General features: G+C 44.2%; 1 protein-coding gene and 1 pseudogene across 1 annotated transcript in view; one reads left to right on the plus strand and one right to left on the minus strand.

The window, feature by feature from the left end:
* The window catches only part of Mthfd1l (methylenetetrahydrofolate dehydrogenase (NADP+ dependent) 1-like), a 188,890-nt gene that overhangs the window by 100,475 nt on the left and 61,874 nt on the right, over window positions 1-26,541 (plus strand). Inside the window, exons 21-22 of the mRNA NM_001108462.2 lie at window positions 21,044-21,183; window positions 25,567-25,608. Coding sequence (NP_001101932.2) covers window positions 21,044-21,183; window positions 25,567-25,608 — 182 coding nt within the window. The remainder of the gene's footprint in view (window positions 1-21,043; window positions 21,184-25,566; window positions 25,609-26,541) is intronic.
* On the minus strand, window positions 1,471-7,723 carry Mapre1-ps1 (microtubule-associated protein, RP/EB family, member 1, pseudogene 1; annotated as a pseudogene).

Raw genomic sequence — 26,541 nt, forward strand, 5'->3', positions numbered from 1 at the left:
GGACTGAGGCCCAGAGTGAAAGAGTTTGTTCCAAGGGGACAAGCTTGGGCTAAAGGAGCAGCAATTTGAACCCAGTCCTCTGCCCCTGACCTGAACTCTTGCTTCTAGGTCTTACTGCTTGTGAATGTATACCTCTGGTCACCCCACCATCATCCAGCCCTGTGTTTGCACACAACAGGACTGTTTGTTGGATGAAAACCTAATAGAACACATCAGGTATATGAAAGATTTCTCCAATGGCAGGGTTGTCTGCAATACCAGTGGACTTTTTAATGGTGAACGTAAATGTACCTACCATGTGGTTTATTGAAGTAGCAAATAACTAAATTAGAAGTAAATGAAGCCTGCTGTAGTGGAAGGTGACTAAGGTCCCAGCTATTCAGGAGGCTGGAGCAGAAGGATTGAGTTCAGTAGTTCAAGGCCAGCCTGGGAAATAGAATGAGCTTCCTAAAGACTCCATGGAAGGAAGGAAGGAAGGAAGGAAGGAAGGAAGGAAGGAAGGAAGGAAGGAAGGAAGGACAGAGGGAGGGAGGGAGGGAGGAAGGAAGGGATGCAGGCAGGCACTGGAGATATAAGCAGTTGATACAGTGTTTACTTAACATAACTCCATGGGTAGAAGCCCGAGAGCCCCATAAAAACTAGATCTAGTGGCGCTTGCCCGTGTCATTGGCCTCAGGAGGGTGGAGGCTCAGAAGTTCGGCATCAGCTTCGGCTACACTGTGGTCCTAGGAAGGCTTGGTCTGCTTGAGACCCTGTCTCATTAGTTGGGAGCTTAAGAGACAGCTCAGTGATCAAGAGCGCTTGCTTCTCTTCGAGGGGACCCAAGTGGGGTTCCCAGCCTGCAGGGCCAGTGGTTCACACCTAACTCCAGCTCCACAGGATCCAACACCCTCTTCCGGCCTCTGCAGCAGGCATATGTACCCACATACACACTCACAAACACACATAGCCTACAAATAGAATAAAAATCATCCTGTTTTTAAAAGACATTTTGAACCCCAGGAATGCTCAACCTGGCCTTGACCAGTTTCTTCATGCCCGACATACTGCAAATGTGTTTAAAATAAGCTCTGTGACTCGTCCCTCTTTGGATTTTTATTTATTTATTCATTTATTTATTTATTTATTTAAACGTTCTCTGCCAGAATTTCACATTAGCTCAGAATTCAATTCAGTCTTTACACTTCTGAGGTTGTCACCTCATGCACTATAAACCCCCTCCTTTCTCCATCAGTCAGTGTGATGGCATCCACATGAAGAGCCCCATGGTTGGCCTCTTGTTCCCCTGGTAAACCAACTAGATGTCGATACTCCGCTGCTATAAGGCAAAAGCTGGGCTGGAGAGATGGCTCAGTGGTTAGGAGCACTGACTGCTCTTCCAGAGGTCCTGAGTTCAGTTCCCAGCAACCACTTGGTGGCTCACAACCATCTGTAATGGGATCTGATGCCCTCTTCTAGTGTGTCTGAAGACAGCTACAGTGTACTCGTAAATAAAATAAATACATACATCTTTTTAAAAAAGGCAAAACACCTAACTCAAACTCATCAGAAAAGGTGAGACTTCTGCAAAGTGCACTTTGAAGAAGAGGTACTTTTTGCTTATGAAAAGAAACCAGTGAATCCTCTAAGATTACTTACTAAAAGGGAGGATGTAACCGTTAACCACATGATTTAGAGTGAAGACTTTGGATGTTGCTCTGCTGATCCAGGCTGGTTAATACTCTTCTTGTTCCTCCTGTGGGCCCCCTTCACTGGGTATCACAAAGCCTTCATCTGTGGCATAAAGAATATCTACAGTCCTCTGCAGTCCAGGGTCATTTTCCCCCTCACTCTCCTGGCAAATCAGTTCACTGTTCCTTAGCTTTCCGAAGTAGAAGCCTCTCTCCTTCTCCAAGTCTTCAACAGTAAGCATCAACACTTGGACCTGCTGCTTCCATTCAGCTGCTTCACCATCTCCATTGCCCACGCCAGGATTCCTTCACAACATCCCCAGGCCAGCCTTAGGAGCTGCTGTAGTCCTCTGTGTTGCCATGGGTCTCTGTGGGGCTGCACTACCAGAGCCGAGAGATTTCTTCGGTTTACTCAAAGCTGGAGCAACAGGAGTCGCCATTTTTCTTTACCTTGTCTGGCAGCTACAGGATCAAACTCTTTTCCATCATAATTTAAGTCAAAAAAATTTTTGAACCATCGAACAAATTCAAAATTGTCCTGAAATTTTCCTTTTATTAATTTATCCAGGAATTATTTTGTCAACACCCATCCTCTTGAAGCCTGCTTGTAGTATTTTCAAATTCTGGATATATTCATTTTCTAGTTTAGCCTAAGTGATGGTTTGCATATGCTTGGCCCAGGGAGTGGCACTATTAGAAAGTATGGCCTTGTTGGAGGAAGTGTGTCACTGTGGGGGTGGGCTTGGAGACCTTCCTCCTAGCTGCCTGGGGATGCTCAGTCTGTTACTGGCTTTCGTAGAACTCAGCCCCTCGTGTACCATGCCTACCTGGATCTGTGGTGCTGCCACGCTCCACCTTGAGAATAATGGACAGAACCTCTGAACCTGTAAACCAGCCCCAATTAAGTGTTATCCTTTATAAAACTCATGTCGGTCATGGTGTCTGTTCACAGCAATAAGAACCTAACTAAGATAGCCTGGAATTTCACTTTCTTCAAGGCAATGGAGCTGGGGAAAAACATGTCCATGAACTGACAGTATGGAGCCCCTGAACATAACCGTTCTTGTCAGATTCAACTGCAGAGATTCAATGATCCAAGCCTTAGGATATCAACTTTGGTTATCACTGGTAACTGACTGGTGACTGATGTCAAGTACACATTCACTGCAACCTTTGGCTCTCACAGGACCCGTGTCCGCTGTCCGCGCGCCCAGCTCTGCTTACATCTGGGTCGGGTTCAAACCAACCGACCCTGCCTGCGCGGGATGACCTCACACGCAACCCACCATGACGCGCAGGCGCAGGGGCTCCTCCTCTTGAGATTTATGTGTATTCCAAACAGTGTGCTTGGAATATCGTCCTGCTTATCATCATAAAATGTGGAGTTCAAATACAGCCCTTGTCAAAACATCGTGATGCAGAGATTAGTGCTGTGGCAGTTGACATAAAATGACTTAAAAGTGCTCCTGAGGTAAGCTAGAGTTTTTTTAACTCGCAACTGCACGGACCTTCTAAGGGATTTTCTTTAATGTCCGTTGCACAATAGGTTTTCGTATTACGTTACACGACTGCTATCCTAGCCCATCTGGGCCAAGATCATCTGGCCTCGGGATGCTGGACAGGGGCCAAATTGCCTTTTATAGTTTCAAAAATTGCAATTATGTGAGGTTGTTTTCTACAGTTCTTAAGCAGTATTTGGTGCCATTACAATATTGTACTGTTCCTGTACAAGTCTTGTAATAGAATTTGGGACATGGAATGTCCAGAAACTTAGAATTCCTGCAGAAGTATAACTTAGTGTATCTTGTCAGGGATTTCTTTGCATCTTTAGGGAAGGGCATTCTGGAGCAGGCTGCTAGTGCTTTCTAAAAGCTTCAGGCCTCTCTCCACCTGTAACTGTAAATGTTCTCGTCATTCCCATTAATGTTTCTGTACAGAGGCTGTTGCTGCAAAGTCCACATAAGGGTCCGAGGTCCTGTGGCCTACTTGTCTTGCTCACCGCAGAACAGAGTTTAAAACATTTTGGAGGCAGAAGAGGTGTCTGAATGAAATGATAAAGGCAGACCTTCAGCAATAGAAAAATAAAACAAAATCAAAAGTAGAAACTAGCAAACGGCATCACAATGGATAGATATCACCCCTCTCAGGCAAACCTAGTCACGTGCCCAGAGGCTGACCAGGATGTCCACAACCACTGTTGATAAAGGAAAGGCCAATATGAAAGGCATAGTGTTTCTATTATTTATGTATGATCATATAGAGATAAAATTCAAGAAGCCAACTGAAAAATTTATCATAAGTAATAAAAGTTTTAGTTGGCCCAGTTGGCTATAGTATAAATATGGACAAGTCAATAGCCTTCCTTTATGTCAGGAATAAACATTATAATGTACAATACAATCCTATTTATCCATACCCGCCACACTATAAAGTACCTAAGAATAAATTTAGCAAGACATGAAGGCCGGGGGGGGGGGGGGAATACAGTCGTTTTTGAAACTGAGAGTTACAGATACGATAGGCCAGAGTGAAGAGTGATTCCCATCATTCTCCCCGGCAAACTAATCCCCAGGACCGAGCTGTGTTGCAAGACAATGGCAATGAGAGAACGAGAGCCTTTTAAAAGGGACTCCTTTTAACTCTTTAAAGGGGTATTTTATGAATGTTTTCTTTTTCTTAACGATTTATTTATTATTTTTGTTTTTAAGAGTACACTGTTGCTCTCTTCAAACACACACCAGAAGAGGGCATCAGATTCTATTACAGATGGTTGTGAGCCACCATGTGGTTGCTGGGAATTGAACTCAGGGCTTCTGGAAGAGCAGTCAGTGCTCTTAACTGCTGAGCCATCTCTCCAGCCCTTATGAATGTTTTCATCACATGACATCAGAAGCTCCTGAATCTCTTCATTTGGTATCTTTTATATCTGTATTTGTGGGTGCCTGCTTGTCTGAGGACTGAATACAGTCAATCCTCTAGGAGAATAGCAAGTGCTTCTCACGTCTGAGCTCCCATTTTTACACTTGATCTTAGCCAAAAGGCCGAGAAGCGATCCAGGTCCCATTTTTAATTTTTCTTTTAGACCCAGAAGTCCATGTGGCCCATGCTGGCTTCCAACAGAAGCTAGCCAGGAGCTGCTGACCCCCCTCCTCCATCTGCTTCAATTGGCTTCAATTGTCTAAACTCTAAGAGAATTGGGTTTATATGAAAAAAATAAATACAAAGAACAAACACTAAATTTACTACCTTTGGAAAATTCTCAGCCTGGTTCTTGTCTTTATTCAGGACAAGTGAGTCTGGCATGGGAAAATGGCTATACCAGTGGTTCTCAACGTTCTTAATGCTGTGACCCCTTAGTAGACTTCCTTTATGTTATAGGGACCTCCAACCATCAAATTATTTTTGTTGTTACTTCATAACTGAGATTCTGCTACTGCTATGAATCATAATTTAGGTCGGGCATGGTAGCACATGCCTTTAGTCTTCTTTTTTTTTTTTTTTTTTTTTTTCGGAGCTGGGGACCGAACCCAGGGCCTTGTGCTTCCTAGGCAAGCGCTCTACCACTGAGCTAAATCCCCAACCCCCTATGTCTTTAGTCTTAACACTTGGGAGGCAGAGGTAAGTAGAGTTCGAGGCCAGCCTGGTCTACAGAAGGAGCTGCAAGACAGCTAAGACTACAACAGAGAAATTCTACCTCAAAAAAATATATACACAGACATATACACAACAACAACAACAAAGTTAATTGATTAATTATTTGAAATAATAAAAATTACTATGATTCATAGCATTAATATCTGATAGTGCAGGATATCTTGACATGCGACCCCTCTGAAAGGGTTGTTCAACACCCCAAAGTGGACAGCCTGCAGGTTAAAAAACACTGGGCTATACAAATATTATCTGTGTGGCACAGAGCATGTCATGTATATATAACATTTTATTATACTTATTAGATCAGCAAAAGGTGTATATTACAAAGCTTTTCTTCTCTCCCTCCCTCTTTTCCTTTCCATACCTTTTTTTTTTTTCTTTTATTTTCTATTTTTTTCCAATTGGAGCCTTGTGGTATCCGGGCTGGCCTTAAATTCACTGTAACCAAGGAGGACCTTGAGCTTTTAATCCTCCTGCCTCCACCTCTTGGGTGCTAGAATTGCAGGTGTATCCAGTTTATACAATAGTAGTTAGGACCAAACCTGGTACCTTGTTCATCCTAGGTACCAACCTACCTACTGAGCTACATCCCTGGTCCCCAAATCAATGTTTCAGCATGCCTGTTGGCCTTGCCAAATCTTGGAGCAAGGTTCACAAAGGACAGGTTGAAGTTGTTCCCACAAAGATTGTAATTTCTTAGCTATACATTCCAGCTTTGGCATAATGAGGTCACCGTAAAGGACAAGTTCACATCCTGATCTTTTCAGTTAACTCAATGAGAAGAACTCTCCCTTGAGTCAAACATTTTTTAAATAAATCTCTTCTTTTAAGATTTATTTATTATCTATAAGCACACTGTAGAAATCTTCAGACACACCAGAAGAGAGCATCAGATCTCATTAAATATGGTTGTGAGCTACCATGTGGTTGCTAGGATTTGAACTCAGGAACTCTGGAAGAGCAGTGAGTGCTCTTAACCACTGAGCTATCTCTACAGCCCACATATTTTCTTTTTAAACGGGCATTCCATCATGGAACATTCCACTGTCAGAATAAGAAGTCTCCAACTTCTGCCATGCAGGCCCGATGCTTCTCTTCAGAGCCTCCACTTTGCTGTCTGCTCCAGTGGTGGGACATGTGCTCCCCTCAAAGTACCTGTCATGTTCTTCTTTGTCTGTCCATAGTGTTTAGTAATAAACCCCATGTCCCCCACAGTTTACCTCAGTGGCCCTCTTGAGTGCCATAAAAAACCTTTCAGAGTCAGAGGTCCCACCTCCTGGCCTCAAAACAAACCTTGCAAGGCAGCTGGAGGAGAGAAGGGAACAGATCAGAAAGATTCAGGAAGCTAAGGCAACTTACAGGGATGCTCTGGACTCTCTCAGGAAGCCGAAAGTTTCACCAAGCCCCTCCCTGGGATGACATCTGAGCAGTAAACAACCAGACTCTGTGGTGGGTGTCTCTTTAGAAGAGCTGCCAAGAAACTGGACGGTGAGCTCCAGTGATGCAGTTGTTCTTAACGGTCACTCACTCATGCTGGGGGTGGGAATGGGTGCTGCTCATTGATGCAGCTGCTAGAGAGTCCCCTGCGTTCCTCTCAGTAGCCACACCCAACACTTTGTTTCACTGACACAGGCTAGATTCCTTCTTTGGTTTACAGCCAGTGCCCTACCTAGGGTGGATCCCTCTTTGTTGACATCTCTTCAGGAAAAGGCACAAGGCAGATAGTCACACAGGTGACATGGCGTGAGTTTACTTCTGCCTGGAGATGCTTTCTGAACCATGCTACTTTCTGCTTGAGGGTGATCAGGGAGAATCACCAAAGGTTCTAACTTTCCCAGCCTCCTATCCCCCTCTCTCTGCACCTCTTTCCCTTTTTGCTCTCTCTGCCTCTTTCTATTTTCTATCTCTCAGTGTGCTTCTGTGTGTGTGTGTGTGTGTGTGTGTGTGTGTGCCTGCCTCTCTATGTGCCTTTCTCTCCTCTCTTTCTCTGTCTCTCTCTCTCTGTCTCTCTCTCTCTGTCTCTCTCTGTCTCTCTCTCTGTCTCTCTCTCTCTCTCTCTCTCTCTCTCTCTCTCTCTCTCTCTCTCTGTCTCTCCCTTTCTTCCTCCTCTCCCTCCTCTCCTCCTTCCCCAAGGCTGGCCTTGAAGTCATGCATCTGAACACGACCTTGAATTTCTGACTGTCCTGCCTGCACCTCTGGAGTGCTAAGATTAGAGACATGTGCTAGCCTCGCCCAATTTATGAGGTGGTGGGGCTAGAATCCAGGCCCTTGTGCATGCTAAGGCTCTACCAAGTGAGCCACATCCCCAGCCCATCCAGCATCTCTTCTGAAAAGGCCTTTCGTCCTCTTTCCCCACTCTTAGGACATTCAGTTATGATGGCCGGGGCTCCAGCAATCATTGTGGACCCTTGGGTTGGAGCAGCTGCCAATGATGGAGAAACTGGCGTACCAGTGCCAAGCGCCAACTGTGATCTTCTCTCAAGTGAGAGAAAAGTACGCTTTCATTGGAATTGAACCACTTCTTCATGTCTCCTTGTAATTGTGGGCAAACATCATTCCAATGGGTTCACTTGTGAAAATGGAGCCTACTTAACAGACATCCTAGCATTTTTTTTTTCATTTAGAACATTTCTCTTGTGCATTACTTGCAGGCTATGCAGGGTTTTCTTTCAGTGCAGAGCATTGACTCTGGGACTGAAGTCGAGGTGGCATGGCTAATTGAGGAGAGGTGTGGAGTTTACCCCAAGTTTTCCTGATGAAAGAACTGAACTTCTAGAGGCTGGAATGTGGTCAGAACTCTATGGGATGTGTGAATCCGTGTAGAGGTAGATGTTCCGTGTCTTCCCCTATTGTCCCCAATACTTAGTTTTAGAGGCAGGTTTGTGGGGGAGGCTGGACCTCACCCTTCCATCTAGATTTGCTGGCCATTGAGTCCCCAATGATCTACCTAGCTTGGCTCTTCCAATGCTAGGGTTACAAGCATACATGCCCAGCTTTGATATAGTGCTTGGGAACCAAACTCAGGTCCTCATGCTTGTGAGGGGTGAAGCATGCCCACTGAGTCATCTCCCTAGCCCCAGAACTCTAGGATTGATGCCTCAAAGCTCTGGATTCAGAATCAGAAATTTGAATCAAGAAAGCAGAAACTACTATTTCATATCAGCCTGGAGAGGCACAGGATAAATGTGTAGGACTCTGAAGGGTTTTCTGTCCCTGGTGTGTGAAAATCATTTCCACTCTATCTCTTTTGTTTATATTCTGAATGCAAGAAGTGGTTTTCAGAAGCAAACTATTTTCATGGTTATTTCAAATATGTGTAGAGGTTACACCGTGACATTGTTGCCTACTCTTTAAAATGAAAAGTTATCTACACTCATCTAAGATATTCATACAATTTTATAAAGCAAACCAAAAGAGGAGAAATCCACAGATGTGGGTGGAGTTGAGATTGCTCGCATTTGGAACTCAGAATGTTTGTACACATAAACACCCAAACACCCAGCATCTGGAAACTGTAGAATGTAGTTCTCATCTCGGTGCTGAGCCAGGAGTTAGAGGGGCACATCTGCCACTGTCATTGCAGGCTACACTGGAAACCAGTGAGAAATACCAGCCAGCCAGCGTCATTTCTGTTTGCACAGGAAGGCCTCAGCCCTGATCATACCTGATGCCTTTAGCTGGTTGGCTGTTGTCCACATCTGTTCCGCTCCTCCCAGGGGAAATGCAAGTCTGAACTGCTGTCCATGAAACCCAACAGCTTATGAAGCACCCAGCCTACTAATTCCTTGCTATTAACATTTATATTAAGCTCTGTGGACAACAGACAACAGCCACGCCCTCTGAAATTACCATCTGTTTTCCTCCTCTTCCCCTTTACCAAGCACACCAGACTGTGTCCTTGTGCTGTAATGCACCAGGCACTTAATTCTGGTCCTTCCCAAGTCACAGCCCTTGGAACCACAGACCCTGTTCCAATTGTGTTCTCATACATTTTGAGCATATACACTCAGGAAGAAATATGATTTGATATTGTATGCTGTATAGTAGACGTACAGATTGTCCCTGACTCAGAATTTGACACAAACTTTGTAATAGTACAAGAGGACCAATATTCACTGGACAGCATCCTGGAAAATTCAGGATCTCCATATTGGGGGGGAGGGGGGCTGGTGATAAGTGGCATGATGTTAGGCAGTCATCCCCACCATCACCAAGGAAACGGCTGATGGGCTACATTGTGCTGTGCTACTCCACTAGATTAGGGGCATGAATGAATGCACTATCAGCTCAATGTATTGGTAACTTAGCCTGTGTATATCAGGACAAACGAGGAGAGTCTTCGTATACACAGTGCTCTCCTGTCATGCATCTCTAAGCTCTGGCCTTGTAGCTTAACCCCCCAGATTCTGGTGTGAGCCCCTCTAACTGCCCAGTAGTCTTTTTCTGAGGACAGAACCCGATTATCAGCCAATTGTCACAATATTACTTAATCAGAACCCCCTACCCGCACACTCACTACCATATTGAAATACCACCTTTACTGGTCTCCATATCACAGCCTAAACGTTAAGGACAGAAACTCTTGCATGCGTTTTTCTGTGGCCCTCTTATTGCTGTGGCCTATTATCCCATATTGAATAGTGTTACCTGTTTTGCTACATAGTCAAGTAAGTCATCCATTAGTATTCTAGAAGTTCTCCTGGAAGTCAGCTGCTTGGCTCTGTTCCCTACTGAGCTGTAAAGATAAACACAGATTATGCTAACACTGGAATCACTGATGCTTCATGGCTTCCTCTGTCCTGGTACCAATGCTGAGCGGAATAGGCCTACATTCAATGGACAGCATCCTGGGATACTCGGAGTCTGCACTTTTCTTTTGGCTGGTGATAAGTAGCGTGATGCTAAGCAGTCATCCCCAACCATCACCAAGGAAACAGCTGGCGGGCCACAGTGTGGTGTACCAGGGTCTGCTGCAAGAAATGGGCAAGCCCAGCTCTTTTTCTCCTAGATAAAGATCACGTGTAGTAAATCTTTTTCCAGAGAAGATTTGACTAACCTCCAGAGGCAGAAGTAAATTCTCCTTCAGCCATATGTGTTCAAGAATCATCCCTAGGGTTCAGAGAGAGAGTTCCACCAGCAAAGCACCTACCATACATGTATGAAGATCTGAGTTTGAATCCCCAGCATGGAGGGTGGGGGAGGAAGATATGGCAGCCCTCTGGTGCTCATTCACCAGCTTGCCTGAGTCAATAAGTTCCAGATTCAGTAAGAGGCCCTGCTTCAAATTTAGGGTACAGGGGAACTAAAGAGATGGCTCAGCAATTAAGAGCACTGACTGTTCTTCCTGAAGTCCTGAGTTCAATTCCCAGCAACCACATGGTGTCACAACCATCTATAATGAAATCTGATGCCCTTTTCTGGTGTGGCTGAAGAAAGCAACAGTGTGTGTACATATATATATATATATATATACACACACACATATTTTTTTAAAAAAATAGGATACAGAATAAACCAAAAAGACCCCCAACTGAAATCACCAGCTTCTGTGCACACATAGACATGTATATACAAGCACATAAACACATATGCACTCCACACATGTGTAAATAAAAAATAAAAACTATACCCTTTAGAATTTACGTTTAAAGTATTTCCCTTCTGTCTTCATGGCTTCTGAGAATCTAGCAACTGTAAAAGGAACTTCAAGAAAAGCCAGTCTGTTTATTTGGTTTTCAGACTCAGTGATCAGAGTTTCTCTTGATACATTAATGCAGTCAAGTTATCCCAAGTTAGAATGACGGTGACTTTCAGCAGGGGCTTTATGGTAAGATGTGAATACCTCCACATTCATCCATTCATTCTTTAGCCATACAATGATAAGCTACTCTTAATAGAAAATGTTCTGTCCCGTTGTTAGGACATATTTGCTAGTAGCCAAGCCAGGTAGAATTCTTCGTTTTATTCTAAGACACAGCCTCACTGTGGAGCCCAGGCTGACCTGACTGGCAGTCTTCCTGCCTCTGTCTCCTGGGTGCCAGAATTATTGGTATGCCCAGCTTCAGAGCTCATCTCTGTGTGAAGAAAGCATACGTTCACACTTCTCACAACCTGCAAGGGGAAACTTTTGCCCCATACAGTCATCCAGAAAGCTAACTCTTCCAAGCCAGAGCACAGAATTTATTTAATGTGAGAAATAAAGCTAACACATAACACTGAGCACCATGGCACACACTTTTAGTCTCAGCACTCTGGAGAGAGGTAGATGGATCTCCCTAAGTTCAAGGCCATCTTGGTCAGTATATCAAGTTCCAGGCCAGTAAGGGTGACACAGTAAGACCCTGTCTAAACATTTGGTTCCAAATTTAAATTTCTCTTTGGCTAAAATCAACTTACAAAACAAGTTCCTAAATGAACTAACTATAACTAATTCTGGGGATGGTGAAGAAGGGGCAAGTTCTGAATCCTTCTTCTAAAGTACATTGGTATTTTTTTAAATTTTTAAATCATTGTTATTCTGTACACACATTTATTCAAGTGTCCCTGTGTCCTATTTATTTATTATTGGCTTTTTGATACTGGATTTCACTTTGTAGATCAGGCTGGCCTTGAACTTCCCAAGCACCTTGCCTCTGGCTCCCCAGTCTGAGATAGAAGGCATTCTTGGCCCTGTAGACTCATTATATGTTGTTAATGTCCTCTTCCCCTTCCCCAGAGTACACCCTGAATACTTTCCTCATGCTCTCTGCAGCAACCCCAACCTTCCCCAGTTTGTATAAATCTGGTCATCGGGCAAGAGGGACGGGTCTTCAAAATGATGTTAATTTGTGGTTTTACCCATCTCTTACTTCAGCTTCCAAATATGCACCCACTAAGTTGATTTTTGTATTCTCTATGGGAATTCAACTTTATTACATTAATAAAATCAAGGGGCCATGGATTGCACAAACAAACCCTACAGAGCAGAAAGGATTTTTGTTTTTAGTAAAATTTCATAGACCTAAGATGAGTTAGATCCTCATAATTCATGCAGTTTAAAGCAAGACCATTGTTGTTTTTTAAGCTGTAACAATAATGCTGAGCTTCTCTTGTGGTTCATCTGACAACTCCTCCCCGTTTACTTAGGTTCCCTCTAGTCACTGAAAAAATAACTAAAAGATCCTCAAAGCCTAACCCACCTTGAGCTCTAGTTCAGCAAGCATGTGCTTCACGGTGACTTTGAACTGACTCTTCCTGAGTTCATCTGCAGGCAGCTGCAAGGAATAACTATGTTTACACAGGGGCAGGGTAAAGGCTTTTCTCTGTTTCCTTTAGCTCTGCACAGAAAGTATAACCCACCGTGCTTGAGTGAAGCCTAGCTCCGCGTCGTGCCCCAGGTCTTTCTACATGTGCCTCCCTTGCAATCTCTCATTCGTCCTGAGAAAGTAAACCGTGGAGTGAATGCAGTTTCATTTCCCTCTCTGTTTATAAGAATTCACTTTGAGAATTAACCAAATCTGTCCTGTGCAGACATATTTCTTTAGCTCATTCTGAGCTAAGCTGGTTGCAAGGACTAGTACTATTAGAACTCAGTTCATAAATCCAAGCTTCATGTCCAGGAATAATGGGGGTCTCAATATTTTCAATATTATATGACTGCATTGTGTGCATCACACAGAAAAGTGTATCGCTATCAATCATAAAGTAGCTATGGAATTTGACAGTACCGATTTCTCATTTTATTTTCTGAGTGAATATGGGACAAAGGGCACTTTGGTGACATAACAAGGAGAAAATTAAATTCACAATTCTGTTGATAATCTTCGGGTGTTTCAAGTATGAGAAACTCAAGGAAACCCTGTTTTGCTTAAGAAGGGTTTCCTCAGTTGGAAAGCAAAAAATGAGGATTTCCTAACTAAACCGGTTTCCTTTTCCCCAGCCTATCTGCCCATTGGGTAAAGATGATCTAAGCTAGAAAATTACAATCACCCACTTCTCCAGCCAGTGGTGAGGAATCTGATGCCTGATTTAGGGAGATAAGTGGCTCTGGGAGACCACTTGTTTTTAAGGAGAGAACACCACAGTGTGCTTGTATGGCCTGTGTGCCTGGTGAAGTCCAGACAGACCTGGTGCCTGAAGAGTCCTCTCTGAAACCTTTCTTGATTCATCCAAAGTCTCATCCACCACCCCCCTGCCTAAGTCTCTCCTCTGTTGGCATGGCAACCAACAATTAGGAGAGTAAATGGGTAATCTGTACGTGAATTGCTCTAAGAGAAAGCAAATTTCCGAATCCAGAGAATGAAATACCCTTGAAGCACAAGGTGTTTGGACTTTTTGTTGCAAGCAATTCAGCTAAAGAAATGGATCAGCATGTTGGTATGGAGGAAACACATGAGCCTGGGTTTCAGTGCAGCTCAATACCAGAGTAACCTCAAGAACAATTATTGAATCCATCACAGGCTTTAAGCAAAGAGCTATGCTGGTCATGTGGCTAGAGGAAAGGAATTACCCTGATCACATTTCCCTGTGCTCATTGTCTTGATGCCTGAGGGCCCATCCCACTGTGGGCAGCACCATTCATAGGCAAGTGAGTTTGAGCTACATAAGAAAACTTCCTGAGTGTGAGCCAGCGACTGAGCCAGTAAGCAAGCTTGACTGACTCCTCTATGGCCTGTGCTCCAGTTCCTGCGTGAGTCCCCATCCTGCCTTCCCTCAATGATGGGTTATGACTTGGTATTTGTAAGCTGAAATAAACCCTTTATTTCCTAAGTTGCTTTTGTTCCAAGTGTATTAGCACAGCAAGAGAAGAAAACTGGAAAACAATGGCCAGGTAGAAATGTTCAATAAATATTCCATTTAGCCCCTTCTCATAACCAGTTTTTTTTTTTTTTAAATAGTCTCATACCTCCCAACAAATACACATTCTAACCATAAGGCTGACAACCATAGTCACCTGCACCTTCTGTGCTGAGTGGTTGCCCCTGGCCCCTCCTTCCTCCTTAGGCAAAGTCAGGACTCACCTTAGTCCCAAATTGCCAGTTGCGCTGACCCCATTGTTGTTGCAATACATCAAAGCTGTGCTGAGCGAAATTTTTCATGCGGATAATTCAGACCCCAGGATCTCAGTGGATGAGGTTACAATGATTAACATAATAAACTTGCACGATCCTGTTGGCTAACCTCTGGTGCATTCATAATATTCTCAGAGGGAGTGTCTAGAAAGTCCAGCGTTCCTTTGTTCTGCTTGACTCATAGACAGCAGTGAGCTTGCTTGTTTTTTGTTTTGTTTTGTTTTTGTAGTTTTGAACATTATAAGAGCCCTAGCAGTGTGTCTTAGTGAGATGCCAGTGATGACCACAAAAATATCTCCAGAAACTGCTGGGTTTCCCCCACCCCCACTAGTTGGAGAGGATGCAGGCAAGAGTTCACTCAAGAAGAACTCAATGTCAGTTTATGGTTTGTGATGCCACTGGGATAGGTAAAGGGGGTAAGGCATGAGAACAGCCAGCTCTAAGGATGACACGGGGTGGAATTCAGATTCACCTGCATACAAGTAAATAAGTAGGATTTCAATGCCAAGTGCAGGCCTTTTAATCTCAGCACTTGGGAGGCAGAGGCAGATGGATCTCTGTGCGTTTGAGGCCAGCTTAGTCCACATAGTGAGTTTTAGGCCAGCCAGGGCTACCTAGTAAGACCCCCCATCTAGGGGAAAAGGGGAAAATTGAAATGCAGAAGTCGTTTCAAGAAGAAAAGGCCACAGCAACATTCCATCACAGATGGGTTAGTGACCCGTGACAGCCCCACACAGGAGGCCTGTAGTCAGTTAATGCTGGCCTTGGAGGAGGTATCATATCTGGGTGGTATAGCTACATCACCGTTGCTTGCACAGCAATCATAATTAAATGTGGTAGGCCCCAAAGCAGATCCTAAAAATGATAACAAGACATGAAGAGAGGAAGGCTTGCTGGGGAGGAGTTTGGTGGGAAAGCAGAAAGGGGGGAGGTAGATAACAGGGAGGGGAAGAATATGGGAATTTGAAAGCAGAAGGAAGGCAGAGTCATGCTGCTTGCCCATTGGGTAATTTAGCCTCCCTACTTCATCACAGCAGTAAGGGGCAGCTGCAGGCCTACTTGCCTCAATAAATGAGGACATCTCCGGCAGGCAAGTGCATAGACACACCACAGGGCAACAGAGGCTCAGGACTTGTCAAGTAAGAAAAAAAAAATGAAAGTTTTTCCAGAATTCCTAGATGTACACATACTCTCTTGTAGAACAGTGGGTCATGCAATGTGCAGTGAAATCAGGGGCAACAGAGGAGCATGGACCCACAATGGGTTCCTTGTCCACTCTCTAGAGAATGTCATCCTTAAATTCCTCACAGTCCAGGCTTTTATGGACCTGTATTTGACAGGACTTCTCTAGGAAAAGGTAAGATTTATAAAGATGGGTGTTTACTTTGAAATCTGAGAGTTGTCACCCCGTTTTTCATTGCATACAAGGATCCAGAGATAACAGAGGGAAACTTGGTGAATAGAAGCTCCCTCCTTCAGGGGTTGTGTAGAGAGCACATGACCTGCCTCATGTTAGCAATGTCACATTTTTGTGGCCATCCTGGTCACTCCTGCTGTATGATCTTTACACCAGGGCTCTTGAGTGCTCTCGGGAGTTGTCATGGCTAAGCCAGCTGCCTGAACTTCAGGCCCCTTCTGAACCCAGAGCTCCTAGTCCCTTCTAGCTGGGACCCAATGGCCCTCTCTCCCCTTTTCAGAGCTGCTTGTAGGCTTTTGAAGTTTAAATTAAGCCATCCTGCAGGATAACTTCTGTGCTTTCTCAATGAGCCCATCCATCAGCATTTCCTGTTTTCATTCATGCTGTAAGTGAAAGAGCTATAACAAAAAGAGATTGCCAAGACAAATACTGGCTGGGCTTGCACAAATATTTTTTATCACGAGCCACTTTTAAAAGGGCAGCCTTCGGAAATCTACATTCCGTGCTTTTCAGGAAAGCCAAGTGATGCTAAGCGGACTAGGCTTCATGTTTTAATAACTGTTAAATTTGACATGAGATGGATCTTTGACTTGGCTCTTGAACGTTTTATTAGGAATAGCAAATAAGATAACGGAATGGGTTGCTTCTTTTAGGTCACCACAGAGGTTTAACTTGTTGGTGATTCTCAGGAAGTCCTGAGAAAGTAAAACCTACTACAGGAAGAGCAACCTGTGCTTTCTCACAGGCCCAGGCTTTATAGTATGGCCCTGCGGAGCGGGGCGGGGCGGGGCTGGGCTAAGACTGAACCCTGCAGTTGTCAATCTCCAAGTCAGCCACTGTCCATGCCTTAGCAAAGGGCTTCTGGCTTTAGTAAAGGTCAATCACCCATCAGCTCACCTTCTCCCTAGGCAGCCTGCAGCAAGGAAACAACAAACCAAAGAGCGATCACACGCTCAGAAAACAGAACAGTTTTCAAAGCATGGGAATCTGACTCTTCCCTGTTTCCTGTGCAGCGTTTTGGCAGCTGGAGTCCACGAACCTTCCCAGCCACAGCCCACTTCCTTCCCCTAACTGAAACTCTCTTTTTCTTTTTCTCTACTCTTGTTTATTTCCAATTTGTGCCTTAAAGTACGGAATTGAGCTTAATTACTCTGTTTAGATATTCGAGGCGATGATGTCATTCGTTGTCAGATACGTGTGGCATTTACACCGTTGGCATCCGTGATTAAAATTATCAAAACAGTTTTGTAGAAAAAGAAAGAGGATAGATGAGACAGACATGTTGTTCTCCCTATTTTAATGTGTCTATAATGTTGAATTGTGAGTTTATTTATGCACTTTTACATGTCAGGGACTGTGTTAAGTGTTGGAGACAGGCAAGAAAGAGCTAGCAGAGTGGGCTCACAAGGATGCAAATCTCAGGAGTGGGGGAGGGGGAGAAACAGTAGCAGAGGTGGAAGATGCCCTAGAGGACAAGAAGAAGGGAATTCCCCTGCCCAAGATCCAGGCAAGCTTCTAGGATGTGAGCCATTGAACTGAGGTTTAGCTGCTGTGTCTAAGGAGCAACAAGAAAAGAAAGGAAAAGAACAGCAGAGATGATAGTAATATAGCTGTTTCAGGAAGCGGGGTAGCTTGATGTTACTGCAGAATGTGTGTGTGTGTGTGTGTGTGTGTGTGTGTGTGTGTGTGTGTGTGCATGTGGGTGTGAATGCAGGTGTCAGTCCTCAGCATGTCACCTACCCACCCCAGCCCTTCTGAAGACACTCTCTTATAGGTCTGAAACTGACCGATGAAGGCTACACTGGCTGCCTATCCAGCCCCAAGGATTGACCTGCCTCTACCTGCCCAGTGTGGGATTATAAACATGAGCTACCATGCCTGGCTTTTTATAACATGGGCTCTGGGAGTCAAACTCACATTCCTGTGTTTATGCAAGCATTGTACCAAACCAAGTACCTTCCCTGCTCTGGAGTGTGGAGGGAGACAGAGTCGGGCTGGTTTACATGAGCAAAGCTTCAAGTCTTCATGACAAAAATGCTCAGAATTTTTTTTCCCTTTAGGTAACAGAAAATCTATGAATGGAAGAAAGTGTGGGGATCACACTGAGACTTAAGACAGAAGCTAATGCTAAGTAGAGGGATGGGTATAAAAGAAATCCTCTGGGTCTTTGAGCAGGTGTCTAAGAGCCCGGTATTTATGTTACCTATGTTTCCTGCTGCTGTGATAAAATACTGAGAAAAGCAGCAGCAAGGCAAACAGTTCGTTCTGGCTCCCGGTTTGAGGTTGTAGTCCATTGCGGTAGGCCAGGTTGGTAGCAGGAGTGGTTGGCACTTCATCCACAGTCAGGAAGCAGGGAAAGAGGAGTATCCTTCTCCGTCCAACCTCTCCTTTTCCTGTGGTCCTTCCGTCTCCAACGTTCTAGAATCTCTTTGGCATAATAAGCTTCACCTTCATAGCCTCTCAGGACCTCCTCACAGGGGATTGATCATCATTTCTAACTTTGCCCACTGTGGATGGAGTCACGAAAATGATCCCATCTCCCGTGCAAAGGAGGGGCATTCTTTCAATTGTTCTGCTATAAATCTTTTTGAAGAAAAATTAGTAAAAAATAGGGAGCAGGGAGGGCAGGCAGTAGGGGAGGGGAATAAATGGGGAAAAAAAGCTATGAAACCTATCCGTTCTATAGTAAGCTAAAACATTAATTTCAAACCATAAAATTGACTTGTCAAATGTGAATCAGTGGTCATAAAAAATGTTTTATGTCCATTGCCCATAACCTTGTCCTTGGAAATTTATTCCAGGAATACACTTTGAAAGAGATTGAAGCACACACATAGCACGGCTTCAGGTGTCTTTCTGTATGCTGGAGACTGCCCAAATGTTCAACAACAGAGGGGACAGTTTGACAAATTTTGGCACATCAATTTAACAAAATTGTAAACTACTGTTTTTATAATCACAAATTGTAAAGGTTTCTAGTACAGATAGAAAATTATACTTTTAAGTTTAAGGAGACTACAGAACTATGTGTATTCTATTAAAAAAAGACAGGTACATGAAATGCTAAAAGAGAATTGAGTATATATATATATATATATTTTAAAAATCACGTCTGAAAAAAATTGTTTTCATCAATTTTTGTTAAAATTTCTATTTCCCATGAACACTAAGGCCATATGTGTTGAGGTTTAAATCTTGGCTTGCGTCCAGACAGAACATACCAAACCAACATGGTTGCACATGGAGAGGTTTAATGAGAGAAAAAGAGTAGAAGAATAGAGGTTGGCCATGAGCACGTGGAGGGAAGGGGAGAGGAGAATGGGGAGAGAAGGGACAGAGGGGAAGAGCAGGGGAGCAAAGAGAATTGGGGGCAGCAGGGGGGTGGGGGTAAGAGCAGCCCTGTATATAGTGTCAGGCATAGCTGGCTGTTGCCAGGTAACAGGGGTGGAGCATACCTGTCTGTTGCCCCGTAGCTGTGGGGGTGGAGCTAAGAATACCACAGAATACCAACAATATGTTCATTTGTTCATTTTTTACTCTTCCTTGCCTCTGGGTCCTACTGAGGATTTGAACTCAGGAATTCTCTCATGCAAGACAAGCATTGTGCTACCTGGCTTCAACAGTAGCCCTTAAGTAATTTTGTAAGACCATAGTATATTCATTTACTTCTACTTCCTATCTGTACCATTAACTATGGCCTTAGTCCTGTGGTCAATAGATAGTGCATATTCCAAAATATTTTTCACATCAGTAGTATTCTTCCCAAATGATAATGGGCAATCATTGCACGTGATTGTCTTGTTAAGATACTGATTCTGCTGGGGCTGGAGATTTAGGAGCACTGGCTGTTCTTCAGAGGACTGTGTTCAATTCCTAGCACCCACATGGCTTACAACTGTAACAGGGGACCCATGGTCCTTTCTGGCCTCTGCAGATATCAGGCACACAAGTGATACACAGACATACAAGCAGGCAAAACATTCATGCACATTAAATCAATTCAGATTTGTTATTTTTAATGCTAGTTCTGGTTGAGTAGATCTCATGGGCCCAATGTTCCGCCTTTTTAACAAGCTCTTAAGAGATGCTATTGCTCTTGGTCCACGAATTACATGCTGAATACCAAGGCCCTGAAGCAAGACAGTACTACTGGCCCAGTATCTAACATAGATTTGGAAAGTAATACTCAAGTTCCAACTGTCACCTCCACAAATGGCACAAAAGCATGTCTTGGGGCATGGGATGGTTGGTTTCAGGTACATATATGTGTGTACGTGTGCTCATGTGCTCACAGAGGCCAGAGGAAGCTATAGGATGTCTGATTTCATCATTTTCTACCTTCTTCCCTTGAATCAAGCTCTCTCTCTCTCTCTCTCTCTCTCTCTCTCTCTCTCTCTCAGATTTATTTATCTATTATATACACTGTAGCTGTCTTCAGACACACCAGAAGAGGGCATCAGATCTCATTACAGATGGTTGTGAGCCACCATGTGGTTGCTGGGAATTGAACTCAGGACCTCTGGAAGAGCAGTCAGTGCTCTTAACTGCTGAGCCACCTCTCCAGCCCAAGATCTTTTTTCTGTAAACCTGGAGCTAGGGTGGTGGTCAGTGAGCCTCCGCAATCTTGTCTCTCCCCACCACTGTGTGACAGGTGCACACAGCCACATCTAGATTTTTTTCATCCATGTGGAGATTTGTACCCAGTTCCTTGCTGCTTATGCAACAAGGACTTGCTCTCACCCACTGCGCCCCCACATTACCATTTCTATCAATTGGAAAGGAATCTGAAAAGAGGAATATGATTCTGGAATCAAACTGCTGCTTTTCCTCACATCCCTTGATCAATATCCTTAAGCCATGCCTTCAACTTGAATTTTGCTCAGCAAAATTCAGAAAGGATAACATATGTTTGACCCTTTGATAAAGTTTGGAGCCTAGTTACAAAGTTGAAAATCTCATCTATGTTAAGAAAAGCCTTGGTTGGAGTTAATACTAGGAAGACAGCCCTTGGCCTTACAGTGAGTCCTTGTGGCCTATTGGGTCTGACAGGGGAGAGACCTGCCTTGTGTGATGAAGTTAAGCATCTTCCATTGTAGGGATGCCAGGTTACAGTTGTATAGACAGGAGACGCAGCGCCTTGTGTGGCAGGAGCAGGGACTCGTGAATGCTTGTACTGTTGTTAGACATTGATTGCCAGGACCTGCTGCTGTGTTCTGACACTAATAGCTCATTCCCTACTTGTTTCTGAACAGTGACTGAAGCTGGCTTTGGGGCTGATATTGGGATGGAGAAATTCTTCAACATCAAATGCCGAGCTTCTGGCCTGGTGCCCAATGTTGTTGTCCTGGTGGCCACCGTTCGAGCTCTGAAGATGCATGGAGGTGGGCCAAGTGTAAGTTCTTAGTTTCTTCCTAGCTTTAAAAAAACAAAAAGCCAGGGACTGGCAAGATGGCTCTGGTTAAAAGCACTTGCCACTCTTAAGATCTGGGTTTAGTTCCCAACACCTACATCACGTGGCTCACAACTACCTATAACTCCAGTTCCAGGAGATCTAACACCCTGTTCTAGGTTCCACAGGCACCTGCACAAACATAGTACTTATAAGCACACAGGTTTCACACACACATAATACATAAACAGTATACACACACACACACACACACACACACACACACACATATGAGCCGTAGAATTGGCTCAGTGGTTAAGAACACTCATTGACTGTTCTTCCAGAGGACCTAGATTCAGTGACCAACAATCAAATAGTGTCTCACAACTCTCTTGTAGCTCCAGTTCCAAGGGATCCAACACCCCTCCATACAAAAAGCATGCAGGCAAAACACCAATGCGAATGAATGAATGAAAAATTATATGTATGTATGTATAATTTGAGATGCTTTCTTCTTCTGCCATGCCTACATTTTAACTCAAACAGCTTTGGGCCTCCCAAAGGTTTAAAGTCTATCTGGTCTGATTTGTTCTTTATAAACTAAAGGAAGAAATCTTGGAGACACACGGAGACCAGCGGTAATAATATCACACCTTGGCTTAGGTAACTGGTCAGACTTAGAATTGACAGCCCAGAGTTTTTTCAGACCTCCATACTCTAAAAGTGCTCTGCATAATTTCCAGTCCTGATGCACATCTCCTTGCTTGTGTGTGCCCCATTGCCAGGCTGTGATTTCTTTCCAGTTATTCCTTTCTGCATCTTCCTTCCCTACCTAGTGCCTTGGTTCTTTTGCAGAGAAGGTAACACACGGTTCGGGACCCTAAGTAGAAACGCCAGTCGTTAAGTCAGTTCCCACTCCTAAAATGAATCCCTGATACTCAGCTCATACCGAGACGTGATTTATTTTTGACTCTTAGCTTTGTAAGTTGTGATCCTCTGGTCAGCATTTGTGCCTGAAGCAAGGCAGTAGGTAAGTACATCAGGCTGGGAGTCCAGGACAAAGCAAAACCACTCACCTCCTGTGTAGGGATGGGGGCGGGGGGAGGCTCCTGTATTTCCCCTGACAGCTCCCATTAGGCCCTCCTTCTAAGACTCTACCACCTCCCGATAGCTCTCCACCAGGAGAACATACCTCAACAAATGTGTGGAGAAGATTGAAGGACCAAACTGTCACATGAATGAGCGACAGTAACCAGGCAGAGCTGCGAAGGCTGGGCCCGGCCTCATGGTGTTCTGTGAGGATCTCTCCTCCTCAGAGTCTGATCCCCTTGAACTCAGGAACTGTCTTATTAGTCACCAGGCCCCCGGGGCCTAGCGTATTCCATATCCAGGAAATGTTTTCAGTAATTAAGTAGCAAATGAACTTTGATCTTCTAGTCCGATATCCATCTTAATCCACGTCACCCACCTCAGTGCATTTGCCTCTTACTCGAGGCAGCTCCGGGGTGATAGTTTTGATCCAGGACAATTTCTGCTTCCTTTCAACATCATTACACCAACAGCCATGGCTGCCTTGTGTCTGTTTACTCAGCTGAGGTTTGCGTTTTTAATCCATTATTTGGGTAGTGGAAAATCCTGTGACCTTTGAACCTGCCCATTTTTAACACAGTTCTTTCTCTCGTCGATGTGACCAAATACCTGACTAGAGGCAGCTTAAAGGAGGAAGGGGCTTTGCTGGGATTCATGATCTGAGACAATAGCATAGGGGCCATTGGTGCCAGGAAGGAACCGTGACTGGAGCATGAGGCGACAGTCTTAGGGTTTATGTCTGTGAACAGACACCATGACCAAGGCACCTCTTATAAAGACAACATTTAATTGGGGCTGGCTTACAGGTTCAGAGGTTCAGTCCATTATCATCAAGGTGAGAGCATGGCAGCATCCAGGCAGGCATGGTGCAGCAGGAGCTGAGAGTTCTACGTCTTCATCTGAAGGCTGCTAAGAATATTAGCTTCCAGGGAGCTAAGACAAAGCCCACACCCACAGTGACACACCTACTCCAACAGGGCCACACAGTCTAATAGTGCCACTCCGTAGGCTGAGCATAGACAAACCATCCTGAATCTACAGCGGGAAGCAGTGATGATGCTGGTACCATCTTGCTTTCTACTTCTGTCCTGTTCCCCTTTGTATTCAGTCATCCCAGCCCATAGACTGCTGCTGCCTACATCCACCGTGCCTCTTCCCTCCTCCCTTAAGCCTCTTGGAAACACTTGTTCACTTTACAACCCTCTCACTGCCTCCCCTCCTGATCGCCCCCTGCCCCCTCCGATAGGCCTTCCCCCATCCTCACCTCCCCTTCTCCTCTGAGAGATGGGCCCTCCCCTAGATATCCCTCACCCTGGCACTTCAAGTCTCTGGGAGACTAGGTGCTTCCTCTCCCACTGAGGCCAGACAAGGTAGCGCATATCCTAAGTCCAGGCAACAGCTTTTGGGATAGCCCTCACTCCAGTTGTTCAGGACCCACATGAAGACCATGCTATGTCTCTGCTGCATATGAGTGGAGAGGCCTAGGTCCAGCCTGTGTATGAAGATTTAACAGCTACACCACAGGCATTTTAAATCCATAGGCTGTCTTCCAGTACGCTAACCGCTCTTGGTGCAGCATAAGAACTGACATCCGTTTACTCTGAATCTATAGCCTTTTCTCAATTAATCCTTTAAGTGCACTACGGTAATCAGGTTTCTCGAGACAGGAGAAGTCACTGGGTGTGTAGCTATGTGGTAGGAGGTGGAAGGTAATAAAGCACCAGGTCACATGACTATAAAGTGTGCAAGTCCAGAATCCAGGATCCACAGATTCATCTGGGATCACTGATGGTGGAGGTCCAGTCTGCTGGCTGTCCACTGGAAATTCTTCTTGGCTTAGAGGAGGCCGGTCTGCGTTGCATATTCATAAATCTACTGAATTATGTGTATAATCTCATCAAAAATATCCTCACAAAATCGCGTACAATAATGCTTGACCAAATATCCAGACACCCTAAATTTTCAACAAGTCAACACATGGAATAAACCATGTGTTTTGGAGTATAGGGCATTGACAGGATTTAATATCAATTTTTTTTCCGTGTTAATAAGTAATTGCCTCCATAATACATCTTAAGTTGTTCCTGCCCTGCGCCCCCCACCCCATTTTTTGACCTAAGGTGGGATGACTGCATTTTCCCAATTGTGTGCAAGCCACTTTCCAGGATCTGCCTTCAGTTGATCTGATCTAGTTATGTCTCTTGGTGCAGGCAGATGCACTGCGGAGATCCAAAGCCAGGCAGTTCCTTCACGTGTGACCTACACGTGACCCTTTTCAGGGATATCTGCATTTTGCTAGTGGACTTTCTTTTTCTTTTGGGGGGTCTAAGGTATCTAGCTTCCATAAGACCAGCTCTGCATCAGTGAGCCACATGCTCAAACCCCTGTGTGTATCTGACAATCAGCTGGAGGTTCTGCAGGCCATCTGGGATTTCTACTCCAATGGCATTAGACATCTCTTCATAGTGCTGCTTGACTCTATTCCAATGGAAGTTACTGCTTGTTTCATAAAGATTGTCTGTGCCTTCGTACAGATCTGTTCCCATATGCTTTATGCCTTTAAATAACAGATTATTTCTGTCCTTCTATGTTATTTTGTCACTAACCTGTCTGAATTCTCTTAACTGTCGTACTGATTTAACCTACCAAGTCTTTGGGGGATTCTGGGCTGCCATTCTGTGCTCAAAATGAGTTCCTTTTCTTCCTTCCACTCTATGTCTGTCCCCTCGTCACTGGCAAGGGCTTCCTAACTGTAATGCAGCGTTGTATGACAGGTGCTGGCTGCAGGCGTTTTCTCAGTCCTCATCTTCAAGGGGGTTGTTAAGTACCATGCTTGGGATCCATTTGTAATGAAGACTCAGGGATTACCTTCTATTTTTAATTGGCCCAATTAGCATAAAAACCGAGGCAAGTTTTTCTTCCATCTTTTGAGATGACAATTTGGGTTTTCTCTTTAAGATTGTAAGTGTTGCTTAAATTATCATTACTTACAAGAAATTGGAACATGCCTGATTTAGGCAGCTAAATCTGCTTTACATATAACTGGATTTTACTAGTCAATTTTATGTTTTGAGTCGAGTTTTTTCCCCCATTTATATGAGTAAGATGTTAGCTATATATAAATTACAATTTTGAAGTATTTTTTCTTCTTAACTTTGGAAGGTTTGTGTAAAATTTACAGTGGTTTATTTACTCAAAGTTGAGTAGACTTCTCCTTTTATAGGAGGCCCATTGCTACAGGGAAGAGCACTGTTTTAAGTCATAGGATGGGTCTTAGTTTTTGTCTCTTTATTTCAGGTAACCGCTGGGGTTCCTCTCAAGAAAGAATATACAGAAGAGGTAAGAGCTAATCATTCAACCCAATCAATGATTAGCTTCCAGTTGACTGTCAATGAATGTACAACTTAGAAATGTGCTTTTTTTTTTTTTCTTTTCTTTTCTTTTTTTCGGAGCTGGTGACCGAACCCAGGGCCTTGCGCTTGCTAGGCAAGCACTCTACCACTGAGCTAATTCCCCAACCCCCTGTGCTTTTTTTTTTTTAAGATTTATTTATTTCATGTATGTGAGTACACTGTAGCTGTCTTCAGACACACCAGAAGAGGGCATCGAATCCCATTACAGATGGTTGTGAGCCACCATGTGGTTGCTGGGATTTGAACTCAAGACCTCTGGAAGAGCAGTCAGTATTCTTAATCACTAAGCCATCACTCCAGCCCAGAAATATGCTTATCTGGACTGAGGAGATGGCTCAGTGCATAAGCACCTTCCAAGCGAGAGAACCCGGATTCCATCCCTAGCATCCGCATCAAAAGCCAGGCATGGTGGCTCACACTTGCTTTCTCAACAGTAGGGAGGCAGAGACAAGTAGATCTTTGGGGCTCGATAGCCAGCCAGCCTTCTTCATGAGCTCTAGGCCAGTGAGAGACTCTGCCTCAAAAAGAAAGGTACCTGAAGAACAGCCAAGACTGTCCCCTGACCTCCACATGCATACGTACACGCATGTGCACACACTATAATTTCATTTTTTAAAAATCCCCAAGAAAATGAATGTGGGATAAAAGGATGAAACCCTTTCAGTTAACTCTTGAAGCTGAAGAAAAGATAGATGTAGACTTATTTGCTGTTCTCTTCTCACAAAACAGCTATCAAAGCCCAGAGATGAGTGAAGCTTTTACCTGTGTCTTCTTTTGTTGCAGCAAAAGTTGTCTCTTGGGAGATAATGCACACTTGTTTTTATGGCTTATAGGAGTGCACTCAATATCTATCCTGCAG

Source organism: Rattus norvegicus, chromosome 1, assembly GCF_036323735.1.
Source record: "Rattus norvegicus strain BN/NHsdMcwi chromosome 1, GRCr8, whole genome shotgun sequence".
Lineage (NCBI taxonomy): Eukaryota > Metazoa > Chordata > Mammalia > Rodentia > Muridae > Rattus > Rattus norvegicus.